Source organism: Salvia hispanica, chromosome 5 (assembly GCF_029641045.1).
Source record: "Salvia hispanica isolate PSC_SH4W2 chromosome 5, Shi_PSC_v1, whole genome shotgun sequence".
Lineage (NCBI taxonomy): Eukaryota > Viridiplantae > Streptophyta > Magnoliopsida > Lamiales > Lamiaceae > Salvia > Salvia hispanica.
This window is the reverse complement of record NC_142696.1, coordinates 35,644,348-35,665,777: the sequence shown is the minus strand read 5'-3', so window position 1 is coordinate 35,665,777 and position 21,430 is coordinate 35,644,348. Positions and strand designations below refer to the sequence as shown.

General features: G+C 35.8%; 2 protein-coding genes and 1 pseudogene across 2 annotated transcripts; 2 read left to right on the top strand and 1 right to left on the bottom strand.

Annotated features, from left to right (window-relative positions):
- Positions 1-7,328: 7,328 nt before the first annotated feature.
- LOC125187435 (putative late blight resistance protein homolog R1A-3) lies at positions 7,329-12,686 on the top strand. Its single transcript, XM_048084029.2, has 2 exons — positions 7,329-8,486; positions 10,358-12,686. The coding sequence occupies exons 1-2, from the start codon at positions 7,335-7,337 to the stop codon at positions 12,593-12,595; spliced, it is 3,390 nt and encodes a 1,129-aa protein (XP_047939986.2). The 5' UTR covers positions 7,329-7,334; the 3' UTR covers positions 12,596-12,686.
- Positions 12,687-14,021: 1,335 nt separating this feature from the next.
- On the bottom strand, positions 14,022-17,615 carry LOC148926724 (uncharacterized; annotated as a pseudogene).
- Positions 17,616-19,409: 1,794 nt separating this feature from the next.
- Positions 19,410-20,707, top strand: LOC125191279 (protein PLANT CADMIUM RESISTANCE 7-like). The gene is made up of 4 exons (XM_048088793.1): positions 19,410-19,752; positions 19,932-20,003; positions 20,155-20,367; positions 20,460-20,707. Exons 1-4 carry the CDS (start codon positions 19,446-19,448, stop codon positions 20,534-20,536), a joined length of 669 nt encoding a protein of 222 aa, XP_047944750.1. The 5' UTR covers positions 19,410-19,445; the 3' UTR covers positions 20,537-20,707.
- The last annotated feature ends 723 nt before the right edge of the window (positions 20,708-21,430 follow it).

The window sequence follows — 21,430 nt, the reverse complement described above, 5'->3', positions numbered from 1 at the left end:
CTCGAATCAACGATAGAGGTCTATCGATATTAAGACGAACGTGTTAGGCGTCTTACCTACATTTTCGGGAAGGAGGAATGAATGTCCATATGAATTTCTAAACGAGTTTAGTAAGCTGTGCAGAATCCAGAAAATGCCCAATGATGCCACCGAAGAGGACTACTGCTTGCGTGCAGTCCCATTTGCCTTAAAAGGGGAGGCCAACACATGGCTATTGAGGCTTCCACCCGACTCGATCAACCCCTGGAAGGATTTCAAACTGGAGTTCCTGGAATACTTCTTCCCGTCAAACAAAACAAACGCCCTAAAAAAGGAGATTCAGGAATGTAAGCAAGACTACGATGAGTCCTTGAGCCAATATTGGTCTCGGTTTAAAGGACTGCTCGACGCTTGTCCTAATCATAGGATGATGGAGGCTGAGACATTTTACTTGTTCTATGAAGGAGCTAATCCTGAGTCTAAGGACTTAATGAATTTCTCGAGCGGGGGGAATTTTACTAAAAATAAGGCAAGTGAAGCACGTGAAATTTTGGGAAGGCTGATCGACGCAAAGAAGGCGTATGACAACCCACGTGTAATCATGAGGAGAAGTTCAACTAATGCAGTGAAGGAACAAGAAGGAGAAGAGGTTGGAGACAGAATAGACCGACTGGAGAAAGCACTTCTAAGTGCTATTGAAAAGAAAAATTCCCTTGCCTCGCAGGAAAAGGAAAAATCGCCAGGTCAGGAGGAAAATCAACTCCAGCCCTATTATGGTCCACCACCCGATGGAGAATTCCAAACCCAGGTGAATACGGTGGGGAATTGGAATCAGAATAATCAGAATACGAGCTGGAATCAGTGGAAGATCAAAGAGGCCCCATGGAGAGACAACCCCTGTTTCAGGTGGGCTGATGGGAACCAACAGCTTCAACTACAGTACCCAGGTCCAGCAGAAGCCCAGCAGAATTGGCCTAACTGTAGTCAAGAAGGACCACAACACAACTCGAACTGGTCAGGGAAGAATCAGGAAGGGCCAAATAACTGGGGTTACCGCAATCAAGGGGATCAGCCCAATTGGAGCAATAGGAACCAGAGTAACCAAAGGAATTCTTATGTGCCACCACCCCAGAGGAATGCCATGGGGAACAATCAGAATTTCCAGCAGACCTACCAAGGGAATCAAGGGTCAGAGATTCAGTTCAGCAACAATCAGGGAGGTCAAGGAAACTATCGCCCAAATCAGGGGAGTGGACCGAGCCATAATCAAGGGTCAAGTTCCAATCAGTCGAACTATAAGCCTCAGAGGAATCTGGTGCTGGGGTTTTGGTGCCCCTTGCACAGCGGAAGACTTGTACAAAACAAATAAATCAGACACGGATCTATTTGACCGATTATGCGATTAATCAATTCACATGTTAAACAGATAATTGCATGCTAGAACGCAAATAATTCATGCTTAGAACATATAAATCCTAAACATGATTTCTACGGTTTAGGATTACCGATTTTGATTCTCCAAAGAATCAATGATTGCTTGCGCCTTCTACACGATGATCTTCAATACTAGACCACGGATCTTCTGACTAGTTCCCGAACTGTATCTCGATATCAGGGTGGGCTGATCTTATCAAAATACTAGGGCTCGAATAAAAAGAAGACTGAAATTCCTCACGGAGGAGAGCTAAAGAATTTTCGAGCTCCTCTACTAATTAGAGAGGGGGACGAAAATTTCCTCTAATAAATTGTGTGTTTTATGTCTCATTTATTCTCCTATTTATATTAAGTTCATATTGGGCCCAGTCAGGAATCTATGGAAGGTTTTGGATATGGGCTCCTCCAATTAGCTTTTTACTAATTAAACTAAACCCCAATTTAATATAAGCTTTTAGTTGGAATATTACGAGCAGCCACTACAGAAGTAATATTGCACTCCCCATCCAAATCCGAAATTACAAGTAATCCGGGTTTCTATTTTGTTTATTATTTATTTCCTGCGCTTAAGATATAAATGTCACTTAATTAATTAATTAATTAATGTCTGCTATGGACTTAATTAATTAACATCTTATTAATTCCAAGAGTGGACTCAGCAAGAAACACTTATTTATTATTCATGGAATAATTAAATTCCAACTGGCCAGTTTTCTGAATAATAAAACCTTGTTCGAGCTCCTCTTGAGGACATTATCAAACGAGACTCACCTCGCGCGTAATTCAACATACTAGCAATCCCAGCACCGCTAGACATTAATCACCACTACCCAATATATCAGGATTATTGGGTTGCGAAAAACCCGCACCATTTGATAAGTCAAAGTAGTGCATAATCAATACCTATGCTCAATGCTAACGTATGTAGATTAAGAAATAGTTATTTATCAAGACCTAGTCTTTCAGTAGATAGCATAAAGACACGTCTTGTTGTTAGATGTTAGAGTTTGTATACTAGATCAAATGGTGCGGGTTTTTCGTAACCCAATGATCCTGATATATTGGGTAGTGGTGATCAATATCTAGCGGTGCTAGGATTGCTATTATATTGAATCGTGCGCGGGCTGAGTCTCGTTTGATAATGTCCTCAAGAGGAGCGCGAAACAAGGTTTTATTATTCGGAACCTAGCTAGTTGAAGTTTGATTACTCTATGAATAATAAATAAGCATTTCATGCTAAGTCCACTCTTGGAATTAATAAGAAGTTAATTAATTAAGTCCATAGCAGATATTAATTAATTAATGGACATTTTTATCTTAAGCGCGGGAAATGAAAGTTAAACGGAAACCCGGATTACTTATAATTTCGGATTTGGATGGGGAGAGTTCAATATTACTTCTGTAGTGGCTGCTCGTAATATTCCAATTATGACTTATATTAAATTGTGGGTTCAATTTAATTAGTAAAAAGTAAATTGGATGAGCTCATATCCAAAACCTTCCATAGATCCCTGTCTGTGGGCCCAAAAGGAACTTAATATAAATAGGAGAATAAAGGAGACAGAAATAACAATTTTAATACTTGAAAAATTCGAAATTTTCGAATCCCTCTAACTGAAGAGGATTTCAAAATTTACTCCTATTCCCAAAATGATTTCTTCTGTCTTCTTTATTTAAGTGCTAGTATTCTGGTGAGATCAGCCCACACTGATATTGGAGTACAGTTCGGGAACTAGAGAGAAGATTTGTGGTCTAGTATTCAAAGCGTCACGTGGAGAAGCAGCTAGCCATCTTCAATTTTTTGGAGAATTAATAAGGTATTTTTCTGCTCCGTAGAAAAGCATGTTTTAGGTTTCAATATTCTTAAAGCATGATTAATTCAAGTTATGAGCATGATACATGTAAGAATTACACGAATAGATTTTGTCTAAATAATCTGCTAAATAGATCTGATTATTATGTGATTTATTGGCGTGATTAATAATTGTTAAATTATGTTAATCCATGCCACACCGCTTCCGCTGCCAGTTCCATTATTAGATCCATTCAGTGCTATACCACACCAACGTCATCTTATTTCAGAAAACCTTAGAAATAATCGGACTGACATTGCAACCTTTCACGATACGTAGCCAAAGCCTATCTAGGTTGTGAAATTCTTCTTTCTCTTTTGCAAAGCATTGCATAGAACCGATTGTAGTTACCTTAAAGTGGACGACGCCCACAACCAGTCTACTAAGCAAAAGACTTAGGCTTTGTTTACTTCTTATGCATTTAAATGTTGGTAAAACATCTTACAAATGCACAAGCAAACACAATGTAATAATATACTTATTCTATTCGTGCGAAACTGCTTGAATAATACTAAATCGGGTTAAAAGTGGATTATAGAGTTTTACGTATACAAGCAAGATTCTATTCGAGCGAAACTTGCTCGAAACATGCTTTTCTGTATACCAAACCTAACATCTGGATGATATGGTAGCTCTCAACAACATATGCAGAACAACATGCAGGCCAACAATGATGTGGTACATAAAATTCAAGATGCACAACAGGAGCAAAAGTCTGCCATGGATATGTTGGCCAAGCAAATGTCTCAATTAGCAACTTCGTTAAACGAGATGAGGGGACACGAGGGAAGGATACCAGCTTCGGTGAAACCACCTGACAGGCAAACATCAGTCAAATTACTCTGAGGTCAGGACGGGGCTATGAGGTCCCCATGATGAAGGATGATGAGAGTGTGCCTCCTATGACAAGCAAGGAGGATGAAAAATTTCCCTCTGACCAAAGGGATACGGAGATAGGGTCCGCGACCGTTTTTCCACCAACTTTTCTTAACATTTCTTAGAGTCCCTATGACCGTTTTTCCATTTTCCCTATGACCTTTTTTCCATTTTAGTCCGTCCGCGAATGAGAGTCTCAGTTCACTTTAACCATAAATGGTAATAGGGTCCCACATTCCACCAACTCATTTCACTCACATTTCATTTAAAACTAATATATACAAGTGAGACCCCTATTCCATTAACTTTTTTCCACCCACTTTTCTTAACATTTTTTAAAACCCATGCCGCCAAGAAATGAGACTCCTAATGGCGGACGGAGGATAAAAGATAAAAATTAAATTTATTAGTAGAATTTTAAATATGTTTGATAAGAAAAAGCTAAAGGCACATTATATATTTTAAAGACATTAGTAATAATAAAAGATAAACAAATAATTCAATCAAAGTGGAAAGGGTACTTTTAAATACAATAGTAGTAGAAAATTAAAAAAACGTTATAGAAAAGGTTACAAGAGATAAATAAATAAATAATCCAAAGAATTCAAAGAGGTATGAAGTATCTGAAACGCTCTTTCGGATGGTCGAACTTGCCGTGTCGCAATGTGAGAGGCGGGCATTCTGCCACTCGGCCACTGCCTTTGGATGTCACTAATTGAATAATATATAATACTCTCTTCGTCCCACAAAAGATATCACACTTGTGGAACAGCACGAGATTTTAGAAGGTTTTGTTTTGTGTGTTAAATGGAGAGAGAAAATATAATTTTTATATTCATGTGAGAGAGAACTTTTTTCAAAAAAGGAAACGTGACATCTTTTGTGGGACAAACTAAAAAGGAAAATGTGACATCTTTTGTGGGACGGAGGGAGTAGTATTATTGTTTACGTTTTGGGGGTACAGCTACATGTAACATGTTGATCCGCAAGTGCACTTGTCACTTTTATATTACTGTAAAGGACTTAGGAGAGTATTGATGAAGTTTCAACATAGAAATCGGGTAAAAACATGCGGTGTCAGAATGATTTGAAATTCGCACGGTACATGCGAAACACGATTTGGTCATCTGATATCGTTTAAGGGGCGAAACTGTAATTTATTGTTTTTTTCAGGTTTATTTTTAATTTTCTATTTTTTATTTTATTTCCTTTTGAACTTCTAGGGTTTTTAGCCGCTTATAAATAGCGTTATTTTTGTTTTGGGCCGCAGTTGATTTTTGATAATTATAATTTCATTTTCACAGAAACTAGGGTTTCTTGATTACTTCTCCGTTCAGTCTTGTTTCCCTATACGTTTTGCATCAAGTATAGTAGGTGAATTTTTCCATTTTACGTGATCTTACTTTAACAACAACTAGTGCCGGGTCAAAGTGTTACGTTTAATGGCGGACGGATGAGGTATCTTAGATTAGGTTGACATGTAATCGGAAATGACGAAATTACCCATATCAGTCATGGTATTTGTTACGTAGACCATTTCTCCATTCTTTTGAATTCCTAGAACATCCATATAGATAATTGTTTTAGTGGTTGTGCGTCATATTAGGTGAGTGATAGTAGACATGCCACCAACCATTATATTGAAGTACTCCCTCCGTCTCCGATTAAGAGTCACACTTTGACCGGATACGAGTTTTAAGAATTGTAAAGAAAAATTGGTTGAAAAAGTTAGTGGAATGTGAGATCCATTTTTTTATATTGATTTTATAATAAAATGTGAGTGAATTGAGTTAGTGGAATGTGAGACTTACTTACTCCCTCCGTCCGCGAATAGGAGTCCCAGTTGAGTTGGGTGCGGGTTTTAAAAAAAGTTTGAGTGTAATAATTTAAGTGTGTGATAGTGGAATGTGGGACCCATTTATATTATTATTTGCAATCAAAGTGGATTAAAATTAATTGCAGCTTCTAAATTAAGGGAAAAGTGAGGTCTTTTTTTATACTCCCAAGATAAAATGTCTAACCGGGACTCCTAATGGCGGACGGATGAAAATGGCCAACCGGGACTCCTATTCACGGACGGAGGGAGTACTATTTATGGTCTAAATGAAGTGTGACTCTTAATTGGGGACGAACTGAAATGAAAAAGTGTGACTCTTAATCGGGGACGGAAGGAATAATATTTTTCCCCTCAATTAGTTTTATTTTTTGATTTTGGTGCCAAAATGATGATATTTGTATTAGTCATTATTATTATAGACAGAAGGGCAACTATTTGGTGTTCCTTTTGAGACAACCATCAATTAGTTAATGCATCACACTAAAAAAGAGAAACCGTTTACCAACGTATTACAATCCCTATGTGATTACTGTCAAAATTTGTTGACAAATTACAAATGACCTAAACTAGGCATGACAATGTTCTACTATTTATGTCTTATGCCTAAATTGAGCATTTTAATAAAAAATAAATATATTATAATTTAATAAATCGTAAGTATTTAATATCTTGTCCGTCCACTAAAAAAATAATCTAATTGGTGGACGACACACGTTAAATGCAAAATTGGTAGTATAAGAGAGAAAAGGATAAAGTGGGTTAAATAGGAGAGAAAATGAAGAAATGTGGACAAAGTAAGAGAGATAAATAATTGATACTAATATAATAGGAGAAACTTTCCATTATAACAAATTTTGGTGGACAAACCAAAATGTAATTAATTAAGCATGAGACCAATTTTTGTGAACGGAATGAGTATTTATTTGAAAACTATTTAAAATTTGATAAACTTAATTACCTATCTTAATTTTATTTATCAATTTAATAATCAATTTTTATATGATAAAAAGGACAACAAAATCTGAAAAACTAATTATTTGTCCTAATTTGGTGCAATAGACTCTTGATATAAACGCATAATTAATTCAATTTAAACATCCAAAATTGAATTTAAAGAAAAGAAAACAAAATGAATGCATGCAAATGAGAGTGTAGGATATAAAAATATGGACTATCTATCCAATAAATTATGAATTTTTAACTAGTAAAAAATGTTCATTAATTTAATGCATTTTACACCGAGGACTAAGTCGCAACTTATCCGTAAACCTGCTACGTTGAAATATACAGTATCTTAACATCCAAAAAACATCACACAAATTAACATTCAAACGTAGAAGAAAGTAAAACAAACAATGGCTTATGCTGCTGCGACTTCTCTCAAACAAACAATAAAAAGACTCCTATGTTCTTCCAACGTTTCCATTGATTCTTCGAGTCGAGAAATCCTAGATATTGCACACAATCACCTCACATCCTTGCAAGAAACCCTCAAAAAATCAGACGAATTCCTCCGCAGCAACGGATTGAGAGCGTTGGAAGAAAAAATCAGAGACGCCATACACAACTTAGAAGATTCCCTCGAATCACAGTTTGTATCAGATCTCGATGAAGAAGAGGCCCCCATTTCCTTTCCTCTGGAGCTAGACTTGAAGGAAGTATCGCACGAGTTCAACTCCTTTGCGGAAGCAGCGAAGAAGATGAAGGAAGACTACAATCAACATCTCGACAATCCTTCTTGTGATGAAAATGATGATGCATCACAACAGACGATTGATTGTAATGTTGAGATGGTTGGATTATCCGATCACTACAGCGATTTGAAAGATCATGTGATGAGAGTGATAAGGCCAGACGACTTCGGTTTCTTCTCCTTCTTCGGCAAACCAGGCACCGGGCGATCCCTTCTTGCCTGGGGCGTCTATGATGACATACAAGGTTCATTCGACTGCAGCGCCTGGGTGAGGATAGGCTCAACATATGACCTCAAACAACTCCTCTTAAACATCATTTCTCAAATCAATGAAGTGGATGATCACGAATTACTCCTGAGCTCCCAAGGAGAGGAGAAATTGGGGGAATATGTGTACACTATTTTGGAAGGACGAAGGTACATGGTTGCGTTGGACGACGTTCGCGACACGGATATTCTGATCAAGCTGAGAGGATCGTTGCCAGAGCAGAACAACGGAAGCGTGGTGCTGCTGACGACGGGATTAAGTGAAGTAGCGGAATTCGACGAGAGCTTTGTGCTTCTTATGCCGCCGACCATAGATGAAGACTTCATCTGGCCTTTCATACGGTTGTGTTTTTTCGAGGACGGTATTGCGCCACCGGAGTTTGAGGAAATAGGGAGGAAGATTGCTAGAAACTGTGGATGTCTTAAACTGGTGGTGGCCAGAATTATGCTGATTTTGAGGAAAATGAAGAAAGGGGTGGAGAACTGGAGCAGGTTAGCTGAGGCTCAACATGATCGCGTTTATACCATGGATGATGAACTATCTGAGGTACAAATACTATTACACATCTCCCTAAACTATAGTTTTATGTATGCATACATACATATCTCAATTATATTTTGTGGTTAATAACTTATTAGTATTAAGATTATGACGAATTTTGGTTTTCCTGACTTATGTAGCTAGTACTAACATGCAAATTACCGCTGTTCATTTCATAGCCTAGGTTAAAATTCCAACAAACTAAAGCTAACATGTCAGTATAGTTAGAAAAGCAGATTTAGCATCTACAATAATATGCTAATGCTTGAATTATTTGTTGATAATTCTCGAGGGAAAAGGAGAATGTTTTATTTGCTGATGAGTGTTAAATTTGCGATGTTATTAAGTTGTTAATGTCATGTCACATTTGTAACCATTTCTAGTAGATTGTACATATCAGTCAGGTTGCTTGACTCATGGTATAAATATGTAGTTACGTTCAATGAAAATCCAGATCCCAAAAAAGAATTTAAGTTGCTTAACATTTTATTACTAGTAACATTTATATTAGCGTGTGATCTAACCAAATGCTTCTTAATCACGCACCTCTTTATTTTTGCTTATTAATTATTCACAATCATAAAACTTCTAAGTAAGTCGTGAATTAATTTTAGTTTACCATCGCTATCACCAAGCTTTGAATTAGCCCTGTTTTCCCTATAATTCAAAACAACGAAACTTCTTAGTTGTCAACTAAAACCAAGTCACATGAATTAAGAAGAAACGTTACATTAAGCTAAAATGACAATATATTTTAGTTTTATGCCGTGGCTAGTTGGTCATCTTAACAAAACTGATATTTTAATATATAAAGTGTAGTCATCCCCTTATTTCTTCCTACTCATTCACAAGTGAAACGTAGTTAACTTTTGAATTATACTCCCCTCTGTCCACCAATACAAGTCCAAGTTTGACGGGACATGAATTTTAAGAAATATAAAGAAAAATGAATTGAAAAAGTCACAGTTGTATGTGAGTCCTACTTTTATAGTATATTATTTTTATGCAGTTATATAATATGAGAGAGATGAGTTAGTGGAATATGAGGTCCATAACCAAAAGCACACTAAAAAAACTTAAGTATTTTAAGGATACAAAATTGAGACACAATTACTTGTGTTGAAATTTTTAAAAAAATAAGAATTTAGGACGCATAAAAAAGCGTCACTAAATTAGGGACAAATTAACTTAATCTTTTGTTTTTTAGGACACTTCCATTTGTGTTCTCTAATTTTAGTTGAGACACCAACAATAAAGATGTTTTTTGAAGCGTTGATGGTATATTTAGAAACATAAATTAGCATCTTTAATTGCATTAGAAAATATTGTTAACATTTTCTTGTTGTAGTGGTAGTAAAAGTCAAGTGGGGCAATTAATAAGGGACATACCAAAATGGAAATTTGAGACACATAATGGGAGATAGACGAAGTAGTAAAATGTCAGTGAAATAAAGTTAGTAGAATGTGGGGTCTATTACCAAAAGTAGTAAAACAACAAATGGAACATTTATTGGTGGATGTTCAAAAATAGCAAAATGGGACGATTATTGGTAGACACAGGGAGTAATACTCTATTTTTCTTCTAAATATAAGTTTTAGGAGACGTCATAAAGTTGTAAAAAGTATGTCCCATAAAAGATGTCACATTTTTTTGTTTTGGAAACTTTTTTCTCTCACATCAATATATAAAAATATATTTTCTCTATCAACTTAATACACAAAAACATCTCATAAAATCTCGGGTTATCTCAACCTAAGTGTGAATCTATTATGAGACGAGACGAAGGTAGTAGTACTTTCTTGTTCATTTTTTCTATTGTTAATTTTGATTTTATGTATAATAGTATGAATTTTTCCTTGTTCATTTTATTGGGCAGGCATATGAAGTACAAAAATATCTAGGAGAGGACGATCAAGTATGGGCAAAAAATTTGTTTGACGTCTCCATACTTATAGAGAAAACTAAGGAGATTCTTTATCCAGACAGAACATTTCCGAAAATGGGAATTATGACAATTTATGGAATGGCTGGAGTTGGCAAGACTACTCTTGTCAAAAAACTTATTGCAGACCCCTCAATTATGCCTCTCTTCCGTCATTGTGCTTGGGTCAATATGGGCCCAAAATATAAATCCGAAGAAATCCTTGTGGATATTTTAGCTCAATTATATCCTTCAATTGATAGACAAAATTTAAAGGATGATACAACATTAGCTTTGGATTTGTGCACTAAGAAATGCCTCATTGTGCTAGATGATCTATGGAGCCAAGCTCCAGTGCATATCTTGAAAAACTTGCTCCCAAACATCAGGGGTGAACTTGTCGTTACGACTAGGCTAATCAAGGTTGCAAAGTTTGGACCATTGGATAGGTCCAGGAAAATGCGTTTCCTAAATAAAGACGAAAGTTGGGATCTTCTTCGCGACAAGGTGTTTGGTGATGAGATTTGCCCTATTCGACTTGAACCTATGGGAAGGAAGATTGCTGAGAGTTGTGAAGGCCTTCCTCTCCTAATTCTCTCAGTCGCGGATAAGCTATCCGGACTTGAGAAAACCTTAGAGGAATGGAGCATGGTAGCATCTGGAAAAGTACCGGTTATTAGGGATGCAGAAATGAAAATATCAAACTCATTGCTTTCGAGTTATGAAGCTTTACCTCAACACTTGAAAGCATGCTTTCTCTACATGGGGGGTTTTCCCAAAAAGTTTGACATCCCTACCTCTAAGCTCATTAATTTATGGTTTGCTGAGGGATTTCTTGAACCAAATTCATCTCAAACTTTTGAGGATTTTGCTGCAAGATGCTTCAAGGAGCTTGTTGATTCTACTACTGTTATGGTCAAGAAGGGATCTGATTTGGACCATAACAAGACTTGTGATCTTCATCCAGTATTTTGGCATCTATCACGCAGTAGGGCAATTGAGAGCAAATTTTTCCATGTCTTGAAAATTTGTGATATCAATTCAATGGAAGATAGTATGAAGAGCCAACGCAGATTATGTATTCCAAATAGCATTTTATTGGGAATCGTAGATGATTCAATGTCGGCCTTCTCAACTATACGTACTTTGCTATGTACCGGTCCACTTCATCAATATCCAGTTCCATTATGTTTCAAGTCAAGAAATTTGAAGGTTCTAGAAGCTCTTGTAATCCGTTTCTACGAATTTCCGATTGAAGTAGTCACATTGGTTCAACTAAGGTACCTTGCCCTCACTTGTGATGGAAACCTCCCACCTTCCGTATCCATACTTTGGAATCTACAATACTTGAGAGTGAGACAATACTTGAGTATAAAATCCCTGAGCAATTCTTCGTATTTGCCTAATGAAATGTGGAATATGAAGGAGTTGAAACATCTTCATGTTTCAGGTCACAAGCTACCTAATCCAGATTGTGAGGAGTCCCTTTTACCAAACTTGTGTTCACTCTTGGGTGTGAGTGTCCATAGTTGTACAATGAGGGTTCTCAAAAAAATGCCTAATCTTAAAAAGCTTGGAATTCAAGTTGAATTGGCACCAGATGACAATAGTGATTCCTTAAATTACTTAGATCATATACATCATCTTAGTAAATTGGAATCACTTAAATGTGTCGTTGTGAATCCGGATCTCGGGTTAGAAGATGTTGCCCCGCTTATTCCTAGTTCTATGCTTCCATCTAGCCTTAAAAAGTTGAGTTTGAGTGGGCTAGGATATCTTTGGGAGTACATGAAGGTAATCAGCAAACTACCAAATCTTGAAGTGCTCAAACTGAGATGCTATGCTTTTCTAGGACCAATTTGGGAGATAGATTGGCATGATTTCCCCCAACTCAAATTTCTTTCAATGGAAGATGTTGATTTGGTGAGTTGGGATATCAAAATGCCTTGCATCCAGAAATTGGAGTTCTTAATCTTTAAACACTGCTACAATTTGGAAGAACTTCCATCTTATTTGCCTGTTTGTGTTCGAAAGATTGAAGTAGTTGAAAGCCACCCTTTATCTGAGGTTTGGGCAAAGAAAATGAAAGAGAAGAATTGGAGGATAGAGGTACAAACTCTTGAACATGATATCCGGTCATCATGGAATGATTCAAGGTTTAATCAAATTGATGACTCTCTCCATATAAATTGAAGGTTAGTATTTAAATTTTGATTAATCTCGTTTTTCATAACATGATCAGGTTTATATGTTGACACAAGTTATTAAAAAATTTTCCTTTTAAGAGCATGTTTTAATTTTATAGGATTAGAATTTTTTTTATCAAGAGCATCTACGTGGGTAGGGGTGGGAATACGGGTATCCGTGGATATCCGATCCGAAAAAACCGGGTATCCAAACCCGAAAATTATTAAAATGTCTATCCAAAACCCGCCCCGATATATTTTCGGGTACTCCAATACCCGCCCCAGGTATCCATATCCGACTTATCGGGTATCCAAATACCCGACACTTTACATGTATTAATAATTAATAAAAAAAATAAATTTTATATATTAATAAAAATATAGGAATATCTAAATTGACTAATATCTTTAATGTTTCATTTATTTTGTAGTATAAAACTAAAAAAAATGGATCACTTTTATTTTAAAGTATAAGATTATATTTAATGCAAAATGGCTAAACCTAATTTAAAATATGCTTTAAATAATAAATTTGATATTCGGGTTATCCAATACCCGATTTATTTTATATTTCAATACCCAATCCCATAAAATTGGATATTGGGTATCCAAATCCGGCGGATATCGGATCGGGTATGGGTAAATCCAATACCCGATATCCGTATTCCCACCCCTATACGTGGGTAGCGAAAACGCTATACTTTGCGATTGCATTCTCTTTTATTTGGAAAAATAGTGACAACTAGCTGTAATTTTCACTCATATACTACTATGTTTTCTAGTAATGATATTTTTTAGAGACATGAAAAATAATTCATCCAACCCTCTCCCCACTCCAAATATTCATGATAGTATATATATAGAGAGTGTTTATATTTATTCAGAATTTGATGGGACAGCAATATTTTCCCCTTTCTCATGAGAAGGTGGGAATCACTAAAAATAATATCCCATTTTTTCCTCGTGATTCTTATGATATATTTGCAGCACATAATTAAATGGTTAGGAAACATGAAATAATGAAACATAGAACAGAAAAGAGGATCTTGATTGTTGTGAGTTGTTTTTAGATCCAAAATGACAGATACTCTTACAACAAATCGCTAGATCAGATTATAAAATTAACAGCGAACATATTTTATCCTACGTCCTTAAACAAACAACTTTAATTAATGACGGATTAAGGATGGAATATAATAGTATGATTTTTGTCATATTAAAATACTTTTTCCTACTGATTTAAAAATATTTAATATTTTGTAGTTAATCCATAATTGAAATAAGATATTTTTCCAATTATTTAAAATTATTCCCTAAACTTACGAATTTTAGTCTGAATATTTTCATTAAAATTGGTCCAATATATTACAGACTTTACACTGCCTCTGTTATTTTTAGCCAGAGTTAAAATATTTTATATCTATGGATAAATGATTAAATATCAATTCTCCGCCGTTAGTCCGTAGTTAAAATACTTCTGAAGCATGGATATCAATCCGTAGTTAAAACATCTGTTGCTTCAATTGGGAACTCATACAAACGGATAGGAAGAGCGTTGAGTACCCTTAGCAGCTTTGTAGCTAAACATATTGGAACATGCTATTGATGTTGTGGACCAACGCATAACAGAGAACGAGTAGTTGAAAGGGCATGAATTGAGTCTTGGATTTCTCTTAAGCCCAATAGCATACTATTGCGAATGCACAATCTGCGCGGATTTTTCATGCCATCTGAATCAATATCAGCAGTGCATGGAACACCTTGCTCTTCGCAGCTTCACTGTTGCATAGCATAGATTCCAAAACACAGAATGGAGGCGGAAAGTCTTGATCCGAAATTAGAGCCCTCCTTACAAGCCATAACAAGGCTTCTGTCTACAAGCTCTGATAAACATTGTGCGGCAAAATCTCGCATCTCTCCAGGGGTGCATCTGGTTCTAGAGACTCCTCAGCGATACAAAGGTTGAAACATGCTGCATTTTGTGAATCTTGCCAAGTTCTGCCACCTCTGCTAGCCTAGTTGTCACCAAGGTTCTACCCTTTATGTATTGAAACATCTTTAGAAAGAGAAGCCAGGGCTCTTTGTACCATACATCTTCCAAAACGATGAGGCATTGCTTAGGAGATAACCGTCTGCACAAATCTTGAGTTAATTTCTCGTCTGCTTTAATATCCATTTTACTAAACTCGGGATATATTTATGCAAGATTATCGACCAATATATCTTCTGACTGATATTTTGGGCCTAAAGTAATCCACACACAATGGTCGAAGCGATGCAATGGAGATTGCTCTTCAATAACTCTTTGATGAGGTGAGTCTTGCCAATACCAGCCATTCCGAAGAACGTCATAATTTCCATTTTGGGAATCAGTCATCTGAGACTTCAATTTTTGAGTCAGTAACGGTAATGTGGTCATTTGCAACAATCCAAGGACGAAGTGTTCGTCGTCCAAATTGCATAAGTCTTCTTTGAATTTAGAAATCTGGCAAAAATAAGAATACATCGAGAAGAATACATGTTTCCATGTAGGTAATATAACAAATTATAGTAGGATTATACCTCCAATAACTCATCATCAACCATGAACAGGGAGTTTTGTGAATCTGCAGCAAGCTTATTCCACACCTCCGGGCGGCGTCTTCTCAACTTTCAGTAAGAACAGTACAACCTTGGCAAGCACGAGGCGAAGGCATCGACAATTCTCAGCAATCTTCATTCCAGCTTCCTCAAGTTGCGGAAAGTCATCAGGGTTCGAGCCAAGCAATATTGATGTGCGAATGACTATCCAACAGTAGTCCACACGCAACAACGAGGCCATTTCATAAATAAACACTCCCAAACCTCCACACTGCATATATCATCAAGCACAATCATATATCTACGGCCCATCAAGGATGTGTGCAGACATTCTGCTATCTCGTCTTCGCCTTCTGCAACAAGTAATTCGTATACATCAGGATGTACTTGAGCAACAATGCTCAAGAGGATGTCCTTGTTTCCATTATACGGGCCAACGCTCGCCCACCCACCGCACTCAAAAGCCTCAGCACACAAATCATCGGAAACATTCCTGTCAGCAACCGTCCTTCCTGTCCCGCCGCCTGCCCCAACAAGCGAGAAAACGCCAAAATCATCCGGCCTCATGCGGGAAAGCACCTCTGTTTTGATCTTTGCAAATTCATCACACAATCCAACCATCTTAGAGCTAAAATCAGTAGTTGAAGCAGCAGCAGTAGACAATGAAGAGGTGTTGTCTACTTCTTTAACATATTCCAATTCCAGCTTCTTCAGCGTGGTGATAAACGATTCCACCTCCTCTATTTCAAGAAAGAGATTTCGGTGATCAATTAATTCCAAAGTATCATCAAGTTATGTGCTTCATCTCGGATTAGCTCCTCCAACCTCATGCTGCCACCGCGGTCGTTGTAATGAATTCACCGTTTAATGTAGATGTCGGGAGTGGAAGCTCAGTTTGGTTAAGGAGGGAGTGTAGCTTTTGCTTAAGAGAAAGGACTGCAGCATAAGCCATCTCTCAACTCAAACGATGTGTGGTGTGGTGATAGCGGTTGCAGTCGTCTGTGATGTGGAGATGAAATCAAAGGCTAACGCAATATTTATGGTTGTAAATTTTTAATGAAACTTGCAGGATCATGCAAAATATTTCTTGCTAATGTTGTCTTTCTACATTAGTACTATTTTTTATTCCATATTTAGTTTTATTTAAAATTATTATTGATATTATTTTCATTTTATAAATTGCCTAAAAAATCATGAGTCAATTTAGTCTTTACTCAATTATTTAAAGTGTTATTGAAGGAAATGAGTTTTTAAGGGTAGCTTTTATATGATGTACTATGAGAAATTGCTACAAGTTTTAAATGATACAAGTTTTAAAGCGTAATTGCTAAACTATGAGAAATATAGAAAGTAAAAATAACTGAAGTATTGTTAGTGAAAAAAAATATCTTAAAATAAAAGTGTTTAATTTTAAGGGGCGAACAAAATGAAAATAGTTGTTATTTTGAAAGGATGTGGAGTAGCAATAACACTTCTCGTCAAACTGAAATGAAAATCAGATAATAACCACATTAAACGAAAACAAATTGACTTACGTTTAATTTCCTAATAATATATACCCCTCATCCTATAAAATTATGAAATTAGGCTCTTTTTTTTCATGTCTATCCTATAAAATTAATCCACTTCTATTTTTAGCAAATTTTTCTTTCCGATGAGATAATATCCATTTTATACTAAATACACTTTAATCATTTTTTGTAGTCTTTTCTATTTTACTAATTTTTCATTAATACTCACAATTGCACTGTGAGTTTGCAAGTAGATTGGCCGATCCACCCATCAATATAAACATTATACATGCTTACCAGAAGTTCAGTATGCCTATTCCAGGCCCAAGCCCGATTTAGACAAGACTCCATTTATATTTTTCAAATTCCCCTCCAAATTATTTTTCTCAAACACTCCTATAATTTTAATTGGACAAATATAAATATGCATATTTGTTTAATAAATCTTAATATAGCATTAAATGTACTTTTAAAATCATTCAGCAATTATATATAAATTATAATTAAATTGAATACAGAATAGGCTAAATCCAAATTTACAGTAATTAATTAATATAAAATTTAAAATAAAAGAAATATTAAAAATAGATGAAAAGTTCCATTTTACAATATTGGGCTAGCCTAACTCCAACTAATCAGTTTAGTTTGTTTTAATTGGACCAAACAACCAATAACTATTTCAAACTCTAGTCTCTAGATCTCAATTAGTTCAATCGGCAAAATCACATATACTAGTAATAACTAAATTATGTCAACTATTTCAAACTTTATCGGGAAAATCAGATGCAATAATTATATTAAGGAGAACGCATAGATATATCATATATCATATATTTGAGAGAAGAGAGAAGAAAAATGACCTGCAATTTGGTTCTTCACCCTCGTTGTTCCCTCCACCTTCATCAACAGCTGTTTCAGGTTATCCAGCAATGCATCAAGTCAACTCCCATATATTCTTCTCTCTCTACATGTTCAATTATATGACCATGTTTTGCTATACAAATATTTTAAAAACACAATCCTAAACTTAACACACTAATAAGTTAAATACCTTAGCTTGGTCCAAGACCAATAAAACAATAACCGTAGGATAGGAATCAATTATGATTGGCCCCATATATTTCAAAATTTGAATAACAAATCACGGAATTTCAATTTTTTTAATTCTCCCTCTCATCCTAATTAGGCTTGAAAATTTAATCCGCGGGTTTCGAGTATTTCCGACCCAGTCCCAATACCGACGGGTTATGGGTACCCGAAACCCAAAATAATGGGTTCGGGTACAGGTTTGGGTAGTTAATGTTAGGATTTTCGGGTTTAGGGTACCCGGAACCCGTATTAGGGTACCCGACTAATACCTGATTAAACCCGATTAATTATGTATTTGTGATAAATATTTTTATTAGTATAGGGCCTATGGCCCGCAAGGTAAATCTAGGGTAACTTTATTTAATCACATGTAGATTATAAATTTTTCGTATGCCTCACTTTTTCAAGTTTCCTTCACGCCGCTGCTGCTGCTCTCTTTTTGCCGTTTGCTCTCTTCTTTACATTCGTGTTCGGTTCATGTTGCATTATTTATGTTCTTACTTGTTATCTTTTGAAAATATATAATTAATTAGTTATGCTTTCTCCATTTTATTTACATGTTCATTTAATGTCTTAAAAAGTTATTTTAATCTCTTTTATAATCCCTTTTATGTTTCAATTTATACCAAAAAAAAAAATTATTTTAAAATTAAGTAGTGTTTATTTGTCTAAGGTCTATTTTATATAATATAGAATTATAGTCAATAAATAGTATAAGTATTGTGTGATTTTTAATAATTTCTATTCTCATCACAATTTAATTTATATAAAAGAATAAATTTTAAATATAACAATTCCGGGTTTATGGGTACCCGATTAGTTGGGTTCGGGTACCCACATCGGGTATTAGGGTACCCAAATTCACATACGGGTCGGGTATTGGGTATGATATTTTTGAGATTTCGGGTTCGGGTACCCGAACTTTCGGGTTTGGGTACCCGCGGGTACCCGAACTTTCACCCCTAATCCTAATTTCAAAGAAATCAAAATTGAGGCAGAGGTAAAAAAAAGCCTATGTTTGAAAAATGTTCGGTTACATAAATGACATCATCTGATGAGGCTTAAAATGACGTTTGTTCCATTAAATAATTACTCCAATGTTTTTTTTTTTTTTTTTTTTTTTCGCTTGATCGGATTGATAGTGGAACCGTGGAATTGAATTATAGTAACTACTAGTAGTACAAGAGAAAAATTGAATTAAAAAAGTTAGTATCAATTTATGCTCGAGTTTTAAAGTTAAACTACTTTTTTTGTTATTCTTTATGTTCTAGTACAAGTCTACAAGACTACAACTAATAAATTTCTCAAGATTCAAATTAAATCATTTTTATAATAGGTAACAAACACAAGAACTTTGAAATGCATAAAATGGCAACCACGTTAGTGAAGCGCAAGGAATGCGAAGCTATGTTTTATGCCTCTGAGAGGATTAGGTCAAATATTTTAAATTCAAATCTCACCAAGACTATAGTTGTGCTCCTCACATTGTTTTTGCAAGTATATTTAACTCGTTTCCTAAGTTATTTGTACATATATCTTCATATATTAATGTCTATCATTACTGTCATTCATTGAAGGAATGAACCGGCCATACCTTCCCACTTATATAAGAAGAGTTACATAATCATATCATTTATATCCATCAATAATTCATTCTCTAAATCAAAAATTTACAAAATGGGGCGCACCACCGGCACTCCTCCTCCGCCACCTGAAGAAGACCTTTACAAACCGCCTCCCGGCTACCAACCTCCTCCTGCATTCACCAAGCCGACAACTAACGGTTATGAGAAGCCGGTGGCCGCACAAGCCTTCCCTCCTCCTCAAGACCTAACACCAGAATCTTTCCCTCCAAATCAAAATATTCCAACGCCGGCTCCTTTTAATCCTCCTCCTCTCCATGGGGTACAAGTGGGAATTGTAGCTAAGGAAAATCAGCCGTGGAAGTCTAATCTTTTCGATTGCATGAAAGATCCCCAAAACGGTATGTTACGGACTCAATGTCCAATTTCGGTTGTGAGAGCAACTGATGTGTGATTTATAGACCAAATGGGTTCTCCTATTTAGTCAGTAACATATACACACACCTATATGCATAGTAGTGTCATCTAATACCAAAACTGTTTTTTTGTTGACTATGCAAATCTATATATCGTTTTGCAGCTATCATAACCCTATGTTTCCCGTGCGTGACATTCGGGCAGATCGCTGAAATTTTGGACAACGGAAGCACATGTAAGAATATACTCATGTTTTCAGCTTTGAAGCTACACATATTAATTATAGAATCGCATATTTGATTATTTGTAAATATTTTTAGTAGTATTAAAAAAAGTCCACCATATCCTTTTCCATCTTATTGAACGATCTTGACCACGATTTGTAGCATGTGCGACAAGTGGAATACTGTACTCGTGCTTCGCGTGCTGCTTAGGAGTACCGTGCCTGATATCATGCGGGTATCGGAGCAAGTTGAGAGCTAAGTTTGGGCTGGTTGAGTCCCCTGCGCCAGATTGCCTCATTCATTGCTTTTGCGAGTACTGCTCCCTCTGTCAAGAATATAGAGAGCTCAAAGACAGAGGCTTCGACCCTTCTATTGGTATACATACTACACCCTTCTCAAACCTCTATCTTTGTTCCATTTTATATAATCCAAAATAAAATGAATACTATAATTTTGTTATAATTAAGGACATGCGGGAAATGAGGCAAGGCAAAGGCGGCAGCAATTTGGAGTGACTCCTCCAATGCAGCAAAGGATGATGTGATTATGTGCCTATTTTTCTTACTTTATTCTATTTTTTCCCTAAACAATGTTCTTGTTTCACCCATGTTGCATAAAAACGAGTGTGTTTTCATTTATTTTATTTGCTGTAAAATCCATGACATGTTGAATAAACCATCATATAACAACGTATAATTGTATTAGCGTTGAGTAAGATTGTATTCTACGAGTATTAGTAATTTCAAATTTAGGAGTATTATTAATTTGTTATCTTGAATCAATGTGTCAAGATTCAATCGTTTTCAAAAGGGATTGTTTTACAAACTATTCCATGACAAATGAACTTCCATTTGACTAATTAAATCAAACGTAAATGAGAAATTATAGTGAAAAGTACACACGATATTATTATTATTATTATTATTATTATTATTATTATTATTATTATTATTATATAACTATGCTGAATTGTCAGAATGCACAGTTGACAATTTCTATATATAAATATGATGTAATTTTCCATAAAGTGGTTCAATAAATGTCCTCCAAAATGACGCTTTTAGTTTCATCTCCATTTGTCAAAAAATCATTGGGGGGACATACCAACTTATAATGCTACTTTGGTATGGATGAACTTCTTTCTAAAAGACACAAGGGATGAAATAGGACTGCATGCAATGCAAGTTTTTGGGCACAAATTTGGTTAAGGCGGGCAAATAAAAACTAGGGGTGGGAATACTCCAATACCCCCCCCCCCCCACCCCCCCTTTACCTAAATCCAAAAATCTCATAAATGTCTATCCAAAATCCGACCCGATATATTTTCGGGTACTTCAATATCCACTCCGGGTATCCATATCCAATTTATCGGGTACCCAAATACCCGACTCTTTACATGTGTTAATAACTAACAAAAAAATTCAAATTTTATGTATTA